This window comes from Palaemon carinicauda, chromosome 6 (assembly GCF_036898095.1).
Source record: "Palaemon carinicauda isolate YSFRI2023 chromosome 6, ASM3689809v2, whole genome shotgun sequence".
In the NCBI taxonomy this organism is placed as follows: Eukaryota; Metazoa; Arthropoda; class Malacostraca; order Decapoda; family Palaemonidae; genus Palaemon; species Palaemon carinicauda.
Window position 1 is genome coordinate 64,242,760 of NC_090730.1, and position 10,743 is coordinate 64,253,502.

General features: G+C 42.4%; 1 protein-coding gene across 1 annotated transcript in view; it reads left to right on the top strand.

Moving 5' to 3' along the window:
• rod (rough deal) overlaps positions 1-10,743 on the top strand; it is a 291,539-nt gene that overhangs the window by 86,209 nt on the left and 194,587 nt on the right. Inside the window, exons 8-10 of the mRNA XM_068375218.1 lie at positions 3,373-3,541; positions 4,455-4,625; positions 5,033-5,180. Of these exons, the coding sequence (XP_068231319.1) occupies positions 3,373-3,541; positions 4,455-4,625; positions 5,033-5,180 (488 nt within the window). The remainder of the gene's footprint in view (positions 1-3,372; positions 3,542-4,454; positions 4,626-5,032; positions 5,181-10,743) is intronic.

Here is a 10,743-nt window from a genome sequence, read left to right on the forward strand (position 1 = left end):
ACCACCTTGCTTCGGGAAAGTGCCGGGCAGGGGTGGGGCAGGGATGATACAGTATCAATTATTATTTTTTTTTTTTTTTTGTGTGTGTGTGCACGCAGAAGGACGACTGCTGCCTCCTGTTGGATTCCCTTTTGCAAGCAATTTTATCCGAGATGGGAATAGATGGCTTTTTCCCACTTTCATGCAGACTTATAGTCGCAGTCTTATAGTCGGACTTGTCTCATTAAGAGGCTCGATTAGTGCTTTGATCTAGCCTCGTTGGCAGGACTTGTCTTGCCGAAAAGACAGGCTACATACAGTGGCACGTCTACAACTCTGGAGAACCCAAGATACTCCATGGTGAGGGTCAAGTGAAGTTTTGTTTTTTCCTTTACTTAAGAGTGCTATTCTAGTCATGCACTCAAAATTGGCAACGAAGGGAATCACGCTCTTAGTCTTGGGTAACAGAAGACCTTTGCTCATCCATCGAGCATCTCCTCCAATCGTTGTTCTCAATAGAGTTTGAACTGATTACCCGTAGGGGGGTAATACAGTCTCCTACGGGACGGGTGGCTCTAAACTGCAGATATTCCCCTAATTCCGAAGACATGTCTTTTCCAGTGTGACACTCGACCAAAAGAGAGACGTACCCAATGGGTCTCCCTCTTGTTCACGGCGAGAAACCAATTACAGTAACCTTCTATTTTGTTCCGTGCAGCTTGAACCTCGGGTTCAAGCCCTCCAACTGGGAATCTGATGCTTTGTAATCAAGGCTGTAACTAAGGTAATTACTTGAGGAGATACCTTTAGGAGGGTGATAACCTAACCCCAAGGGTATAGCACACTTTCCTGACCCTGAATGGCCCAAGTGAGTGCATTAGACTCCCCTTACTGACTGGGACCCACTGGGTCATATACTGTATTAATCATTGTTTTTCCTTTTTTATGCCAGTGATTATATTGAGGCCATACCTCAGGAAAACAATGAAATAGCCCGCTCCTTAGGTTCAGTACTCCTCGCTAACCCTAGGAAGGTCAGAGGAGGTTGTAAGGATTGCGTTCGTGATGGGGACCCAGGTTCTATACCTGTCACGTAATCCCTCTCCTCCTTATAGAGATGACCCAGAGCTCGGAACGTTTTAGGGCAGAATCTGTCCATAACCTTTTCAACAGTTCCTTTGTGACACAAACCGTGCCATTGGTAGGGTGGATACGTGGCTAATCTTCACCCCACCTTACTTAGGAGACGTGACCCACAGAAGACACGATGCGGTTTCTCTATCACTCCTTTTGTGGTGACACAACAAGTGGTTTAATAATACCTCGGGCTCCTTGTTGGTCAAGTATGAGAAGGTTGAAGTCATTGGCTACCCGGGGTAAGACTGGGATGACTAAGTATGCCTGGCTCTTTTACTTCATCATCTTCCCCTCCTTTGGGGAACAGCGCAATGTGTCTCTTTGCAAGCTGGCTTCAACCTATGCAGGTAATAACCACTTCCCTTGTGTAACCAAGTATAGTTTATTTTTGTATACTTTCACACATCCCTAATGCCTCCTGCGAGGTGGGCCTTGGGAAACGTCTTTTTATGTATAGGGTTCCTATTTAAACTAGGAACATTCTCACTTAGACGGTCTTATGATATCTCTCACAAGTACTTTAATTACTCAGGCCGCTATCATATACAGTATCACTTAAGAGTGTTATTCTAGTCATGCACTCAAAATTGGCAACGAAGGGAATCACGCTCTTAGGCTTGGGTAATGGAAGACATATGCTCATCTATCGAGCATCTCCTCAATAATTAGCAGCTATTGCCGTATAAGTGTATATATTACGTAACATAGGTAGCAAGGTTTCCCTTGATTACAGTCTAATCATGTACTAGGTTAACCCGGGTCAATGACTAAGCCAGTAGTCGAACTTACCATCCTCCTAAGAGTAAGTCTTCCACATAAATAAAGAAAAGTTTGATAGTATGGGAATAAGTGACCAATTCAGGGATGATATTTTTCTCTATCTAATACAAAATTGGCCCCCCCATCACCTGTCCCCTAGTAAGGCCTGCCTGCAATCAAAAAGTGATGTGGTTCATTGAACTGTGAGTAGATATAGGTGGCTGGGTACCCACTGTTAGTAGTTAGATAGGGTTGCCACCTCACACTTTAAATCTAATGGTTGCCTTCCAGCTCCACCGAAAGCATATTCCACAAAAAATAACTACGCATTTGTATTATTTAGAAAAAAATACAAGTTATCTCCGAATTTGTCATATTTCTCACTTCCCAGAGCTGATTAGGATACATCTTAAGAATTCTGGAATACTAAGGAAGATGGCAGCTTTGTGCAAGTTAAACTGGAATCATACTGAGCTTTTTTTTTTGCCAGTAGCGAGCCATTGCTGACAAAAATGGTAAACCAGGAGCTTGTTGCTCGCGATATTGGATTCCCGACTGGACAGGAAGCAGCGAGCACAAACTGCCAGCATGACTTCGAATGTAAAAAAACAATGTGGCTGCTGCCAGTAGGATGTGCTTTTGCTTGGCAATCTTGGGTCCAACAAGCCTCAAGTTTTAATAAAAATTTGCTTTGTTCATTCTGTGGTAGTTGTGAAATTCTTCATTCCACCTAATATTCTGAGATTACATATTACTACATCAGTCTGGAAATTTCTGGGAGCCATGATGATGTCACCTGTTCGGTTTTGTTTAAGCTTTTTCCTATTTGCTCCTCAAACCGCAAGATGTGGTGTGATGCTACAACGCTTTTGCTTGCGAGCATCAGCTGGAGTTTGGCGAAAACCTTGAGCAAGAAATAACTTTTTTGATTTCTGCATTCGTGTGTAACATTGTTTCCAGTATTAGTATTGGTTCTCAATAATGTGTCATCGGTTTCCAAATAATATCAACAAAGTAGGATCTGTGACGAGTTCAATAGCGTCTTAACTCGTGGGTCTACTGTATTGTGTCCCTTATACACACTGATTCTGAGATTTACACATAACACTGGCTTTAGGGAAGGGAAGACAATATTTATTTGGTAATTTATGTTTTATTGAATTCTCTGTTCTAGCCTTTTACAATAAAGTCCTTAAGGCTGCACACCACATTAAACTCCAAAAAGGTCTTAGGATTAGATAAGGAAAATTATTTGTCTGAATATTACTCAAGCTAAGGATTTTTGTCCTGAGAGTTATAAAATAATATTGGTATGCAGTTTATTCTAATGGAATCTTCCAATAAGATTTATACAGCAGTTTATTATTTAGAGATTTTTTTATGTATATATACCAAAGTTGAATTTTGAATTTTTTGTTTTTAGCATTAATTATGAGCTAATGAACATAATATTTAGGGCCAGAATTTAAATAACAATGTGTATTTATTCTTGTGAAGGATTTGCCACAATATACGAGTTGAATGTGAATGATGGCACAAATTTGGTGGAAATTGGAGAAGGTGCCGAGTCAGTCCTGTTTGTAGAGCCTGATGTTGATCGTAATGACCGTGAAGTTTTTACAAGTCTTAAAGTCAAGAGCATAGTAGATGGTGTACCAGAGGCCAGGTAAGTTACCAAACAGTTTTTTTTTTTTTTTGGAGAGAGGTTGTTTAACCTAAACATGTAATTCATTTTCTCACAGGGCTGATTGAAAATAATTTGTAAAAGGTCAAAGAATAAAAATTTAAATTAGAGAAATTTAGAGGTTTGGTGTCTTCCCATATAATTATTCAACTTACATATCTATACTTGGCTTCTATCTCGCCTTTTATTTAAAGACAAATCCTTCAAGTAACCCCTATGAAAGTCTAATTAAGTAACAAAGGGCTCGTTAAAGCTGATTTAATACTAATAGGGTAAGGCTTGTAGAGAAATTTTTTTAAAAGTAGCTTTGTTTGCTAGGCTAAACCTGCCAAGCTTAGCCGTGAAACACTTAACTTGTGTTATATTGTGTACCTACAGTATGTGTCTTATCTTACTTATAATCTTATTGATGAAACCTGAAAAAAGGCTGTGTTAGCAGAGAATAGAGCTTATCACCGAATAAGTATAGTGAATATAATTGGAATTTTTTTCCTTAAACACTCAAGTGTTTAGGTATGAATGTTCTTGTGCATGAAAGTAGAGGCTATGATTCAGATTTACCTTCTCTTCATGGAGAAGTCAAGTGAAGCTTGAGATACTGAGGTCTTTTCATTTTAAATTATATGACAGCAATTACATATCGACCAGCAGCTGACACTCATGAACCAGCAATCCTCAAGATTCCTTGTTTTAAATACGTTCAGTGCATTATTTAATTTCAGTTATGAATTTGAGTTGTAATATCTTAGGATTCTCCATTTCTGTGACAGCTTTCTCTTCCTTTTCTAATTAGTCATTGAATTACATAATTGTTACCATTAAAGAATAGTTTGACCTGACCACTGACTTACATTCTTAAAGTCTGAAAAACTACTCAAATGCATCTTTTTTTCAGACTGGCCAAACTTTTGAGGAGTCGCAAATTTACTGAAGCCATGGAGTTTTGTAAAACTTTCAAATTGGATGTTGAAGAAGTTAACAAGGCTCATGCAAGATATCTTTGTGACTTGATGAATCCATGGAGAATATATTCTAATGCTACCTTAAATGAGGCTGAATGTGAAGAGTAAGTAGGATTTTTATTGAGTAGGAAAACAATGCTTTTATCATTGCTTGTAAGATTCTATCAATGTAATTTTAATATTTTTCCTCCCTGTGACAGTGACGTAAGATACTTATTCATTATCTGTACATATTATTATTACTATTTTAAGGCTGTTAAATTGAATCGTACAGTCTTGTAAGTACCCCCAAAAAGTTAAACAAGATATATACTAGTTAAGTTGAAAACTTTCACAAAGAAATATTTGATATTGCATAAGATTTGTGTTTTACTAATTACACGTTATGGGAGTTCATGAATTATTAATTTAAACTTCATATTTTATTGAGTGCTTCTAGATCTTAAAGTTAGTTAAGCAGTTACAATACAAGAGAAGTTTCAACTATTCCTTTTACTTTTTTCCAATACAGTCGAACCGAAAAGTTGTTAGAGTCACTTGGAACCATTCGTGATGTGGAGTTTGTGACAACGTTGTGTGTTGATGCACCACTACCCGACTTAGCGACTACTAAGAAAATTCTTAATTATGCAAAGGAAAGGCTTGCAGGCACAGCACAGGTACAGTAATTTATACTCCAGGTAAAACTTTTCATTTAAAGTTTTCTGCTTTATATCTATTAGTTTAGTTTGTCCGATTTGTATATTATCATTGTTATTATTAAAATGTTTACAAAGGGTTCTTATTTATGTTATGCCTGAATAATCATCGAGTCTTATGTAAATTCTTCGTGATTAACAGAATATTGATAAGGAAATTTCTTATTTCTATACTCACCTGTTGTTCATATTGCTTTCATCTCTGGAAGCTTGGAATGAAATTAATTTTTGTTTCTTTTCCTTCCAATACACTAATGTCTTTAGTAAAATAATGAGACCACTGTCTAACAAAAATAACAGATAGCTTCTGTCTTGAAGTTGGAATACTTCCCTATCCTCTTGATGCCACTAGTCAAGGGGGAGGAAAGTGGATATGTATATGAACATGAGGGGAGTATAGAAATAGAAAATTTTATCATTAAAATTCTGCTTATTTGTACGAACCTCCCCTAATGTTTGTTTGTTCTGACACTAATACAACCCTTTCACTCTTTACAGTGGATATTATTTTGGTGAATGCTGAAAACGGGTCAAAAGACTTTTTAGTGAGGTATAACTACCCACCACTACTTTGCAGGGGGAGGGGGGATAGCGGTGATAGGCTAGTCACCCTGCTCACACACTCACCAGTCTAGTGACGTCACTTTTTATTTTGGCTTGGAAGAGATCAGACGTACCCGTCCGTCTCCTGTTAACATTTTGTTGTAAACTAGGTAATTCTTTTGAAATTTTTTTTCATTTTCAGAGTGAAAGTATTGTGGAGATTCAAATCATGCGGGTTTGTCCAGGTGTGGAAGGGCGCAGTTACGGCACCTACGTGTCCGCCGTAGAGATGGACCCACACAACCTATGTTCTTCTTTCAGAGGCCATTCATGCACCCAGAAATCTTCGTGGCCATCCTCCCAGTGGCAGAGATTTACTAGACTATGAAAGACGAAATTCAAGCGGAACTCTTCCCCTTCGGGTTCATCCTTGAAAGGGAAGAAGCCCAGACTTCCTTCTTCGTCAGCTCAATCTTGCCATTCCGACTCTGCCTGACCGGTTTCCTCTGGGGACAGTTTGAGTAAGAGTGGTGGCCCTTTAACCCCTGACACCTTTCCTTGAGGATTTCGGGTTCCTCCTCTAAGGAACAGCTCTGCGAGCAGGGACACAGCGGGAGTTAAGGAACCTCTCATGTCTCTGCCAGCAATAGTCTCAGCACCTTATTCTCTTGTTTGAGCTACTTCGGTAATTAGGCAAGAGGAGTTGTTGATATAGTACCCCTTGGGGTGTCCTGTTGGAGAATCCTTTCAGGGTCAGCCCAGAAATTGTATGCGGCCAGGTTTCTCCCGTTGCTTTCAATGCCTGCCCTCAGCCTGAGTTTTCTCAGCAAGCTGATGGTATGGGAAGTTTGCTTTCACCATCAGCCGATGATTGCCCATTATGCCCAAGAGTGTGAGACTCCAACATGTCGCCTTTAGGCTCTTCACAGCATATCTTGTCAGAGTGAGACAGTGAAGGGCTTTGGTGGCTGTGTACAGCTTCCCCCCCTCTCCGTCGTGTCCGAAGGACACAGCAAAAGGTTTACTGTTCTGCTAGGCCTACTACTTCGGAAGTAGTGACTAAGGTTTTTACTTCCGACAAAGTAAAACCTGTTCTGCAGTCACGTGAGCGTGAACTGCAGCAGTCAGTGTCTAGTTAGTCTTGCTACAAGTAAGCTGAAATAAATTCTCGCTTCGCTGGAAGCACGCCCATCCACCTACATAGCGAGAGGGGTTGGGGAAGCTTCTCTGCTTTGTGAGAGCTTTAACTCAAACACAATCTCCTCGCTAGTCCAGACTAGCGAGTTTTCTAGATCATACTCCTCCCCCCTTGCAAACCTTCACAATCGATGATTTCTCAAGTATGCTGTGCACAACCAACGTGGTCACACATCACCTTATCTGAGTACTCTCAGACAGGTAGCAGGCAGTTACACTCGTCTCGTTATCGCTCACCTCGCCATAGCCAGCGTTCACCTAGTAATTGTTCACCTCGTTATCATTCGCCTCGCCAGCATTTGGATCAGCAGAGGTCTCCCCATCAACGCTCGCCTCACCAGCATTCACCTTATCAGCGTTCACTCCATCAGCACTCTCCTAGCCAATGGCGTTCACATCGCCAGTGGTCTCCTTGACAGCGTTCGCCTCGCCAACACTCTCCTAGAGACTGCTAGCATCGCCAGCAATCTCCTCAACAACGATCGTCTTAGCAATATTCACCACTCTAGCATTTGCCTAACCAAAAACGTTCTCCTTGCTAACAATGTTAGCCTCGTCAATATTTGCTTCATTAACGGTCACCTAGTCATTTGATGACACAACTTAGCAATGAACAACAGGGATACATCAGTTGAACTCGGCATTCCAACCAGCCAACCTACACCTTCCTTTGAGACACTTCCGATGGCAAGAAAACTTCCCAGAAAAAATCCTCCTTAAGTTCGACCCTTTTCAAAGGACCATTGGTTTTCAAACCTGGTATCTGCATTACAGCAGGAATTCACAAAGGTGACTTGTGAGCCTCCAACAGCTTTCCCTCTGGCTACTCCCTTGATCCCTCTTGAGGTCTCAAGATCTAGACCTGCAAGCCCTCTAGACCCATGGTATAGCAGCGCTCTGGCAAAATAGAGACCCTTACGATGTAAATATCACCACAGCTCTCCTCAAGACATCAGACTGCAACATAGCCTTGGGATCATCCCAATCAACCTGTAGAGGAAGAGGAGTAGTAGTGTATCGACCCTGCCTGCAGGAGATCCCCTACTCTTAAGGATGAGCAGAGGCTCAAGATCTCTAAGGGCAATTTCATTTACTAACTCCTACTGGCTTTTTCCAATAGAGCTGGGCCAACCGACACCTTCGGATTTTACACAGACACCAGTTCCTCCTCCTGTAGCTCCAGAAGTCCAGCAGCCAGAGGAACCAACACAGAGGCAAGCTCTATCTCTTTTTGAGGGTTTTACAAGCCAACCCAGGAAAAGGAAGGATCTGAAGACCATACCAAACAACTAGCGCTCAAGGGCAGAGCTGTCAACTTCCATGACTGGTCCTTCCTTAATCAAGTCTGTAGCTACAAGACTGGAAAGTGCGGCCTTCTCCCCAGGTATCGTTCCGTGGCGACTATTCCGTTGACAACCCTGACCCAGCCCCCGAGTTCCTATGGATGAGAGTTTGGTATGTTACCAACATCTGCCAGCCCTAAGATCTCACCCTTGGAGCAGAAAGACTCTGAACAGGTATTCTACCAGGTTCTTTCCTGTAGCAGGAAGATCAACTCCTTGGGTGAACCGGATCAATTTCCCATGGAAGGAAATGACAGCATTCTTGACCATCTGTACGACTCTCTTCGACCCACCAAAACTAAGTTAGACTTGCCTTGGTCTAGGGGATCAAGGGTGCAAAGAAGAGTACATATGCCCAGGTAGCAGGAACTTCGTAGTCCCTGCGTTCGGTCAACTCCTCTTGTTTACATCCCCCTCCATATGTGAAACACAGGAAATACTATGAGATAGCTCAGGATGATCCATCACCTCTGCCTACGGATCCGGTAATACTGACTCGTATCCCAGAACATGCCATTAGACAAGCTGGCATCTTTATCGGTGATGTTCTTGGCTGCTGATGGTGCAAACAGGAAACATGTTGCAAATTGCTCTTTGTAGTCTGCTTCATCGTTGGAGATGGTTGGATATCTACATGAGCATGAATTTTTCTTCCGAACAGGAGGAGGCTATGTCAGCATTCCTTCTTTTAGGCACCAGGATTGTGGCATTCCTCATCCATAACATCCTAAACCAATTGGTCAACTGGGTTTTAAGGAGACGGGACTCCGTCCTCTCAAAATTCAGGAAGTAGGTACCTCAGAGACAGGCAATGAAGCTTTGCAACTCCCCAATGGACGGCACCTCCCTCTTTAATGTGGAGGACATCGAGGCTGTAGCAGAAAGAGTGAGGAAGGCGAGCCATGACTCTCTTCTCCATAGGGCAATGACATCTCGCCAGTACTCCGGGGCACTGCATCCAAAGAAGTTATCACCAGTACTTTGATAGGGGCAGAAGAGCAGCTCTCAAGCCCCAAGACAACCTGCGTCTAGGAAGGAAGGACATAAGCAGTCCTTTCACTCCTTAGTCTTGAAAGGGAGAGGAGGCAGAGGTGGCAGATAATGTCGCCTCTGCTAGAGGGCATTCCATGAACTAATCCACTTGTGGTAGGATGCCTCAAGAGCGGGGGACAGATGGATTTTCCACGAGATCGAATCTAGATAAGTCTCCGTCCTCTGAGCAGGAGACTTCGTCCCATTTACTCTCTCCCTCCTCTAATTTAGCAGTGATGAGCTCTTATACAATGGGATCAGCAAAGGAGCAGGCCCAAAGTCTAGACAATGTTAGAGAAGGACACTCTCCAAGGGGTCTCCAGGCTTCTATAGTCTGCTCTTTCTTGTCGAGAAGGCGTTTAGAGGCTTGAGACCAATCATAGGCCTCTCAGCTCTGAATGAGTTTGTTCAATCAACTTGTTCAGAAGGGAAATGACTCCAACGGTCAGAGAGGCCGTCTTACCCATGGACTTCCCGAATGTAACGATCTCTGCAACTTCAGATTGAGCATCAGGTTCAGGATCGTCAACATTTTCGGAATCGTCTTCAGTTTGGTCTGCGTGGAAGCCCTCAAAATCTCGTGCGGAGACGGCATCAGACCACACCTTCCTCCAAGCAGAGTTCAATGTGCGCCTCAAAATCTCCTGCCAAGCTTGATCGATCATTTTGAGGCATATGACAATATCAAAATGCTCCTTCCAAAATTGACGAGGGGTGAGGTTTGTGCTCTCAATGATTTCGAAGCATCTATTGAAGAGATATTTTGTGTAGAGTTTCTTAAAGATTAAAATCACTTGCTGGAGGAAAGGGGTGGTGTTCGGTGGAAGATAAGAGAATCTTGACGAAGGAATATTGTGGTGCAATATCTTCATGGAGGGAAGGAGGATGAGCAGGGGCATTGTCCAGTACCAGCAGGCATTTCATAGGGAGGCGCTTCTCTTCCAAATACTTTTTCACAGTTGGGCCAAAACTAATATTTATCCACTCGATAAACAATTGTCTTGTTACCCAGGCTTTTCCATTAGCCCTCCACAACACGTTTAGACTTTCCTTAACGACTTTGTGGGTTTTGAAGGGTTGAGGAGTATCGGAGTGATACACCAGCAGGGGTTTCACCTTGCAATCTCCACTGGCATTTGCACAGAGTGCAAGGGTAAGCCTATCCTTCATAGGTTTATGCCCAGGTAGCCTCTTTTCTTCTGCCGTGATGTACGTTCAACGAGGCATTATTTTTTTCCAGAAAAGCCCAGTCTTGTCGCAATTGAAGACTTGCTGGGGACTGTAGCCTTCCCGGACAGTTAACTCGTCGAACGTCTTAACAAAGGCTTCGGCTGCTTTCGTATCCGAGCTTGCAGCCTCCCCATGACGGACCACCGAATGAATGCCTAAGCGTCTCTTAAATTTTTCAA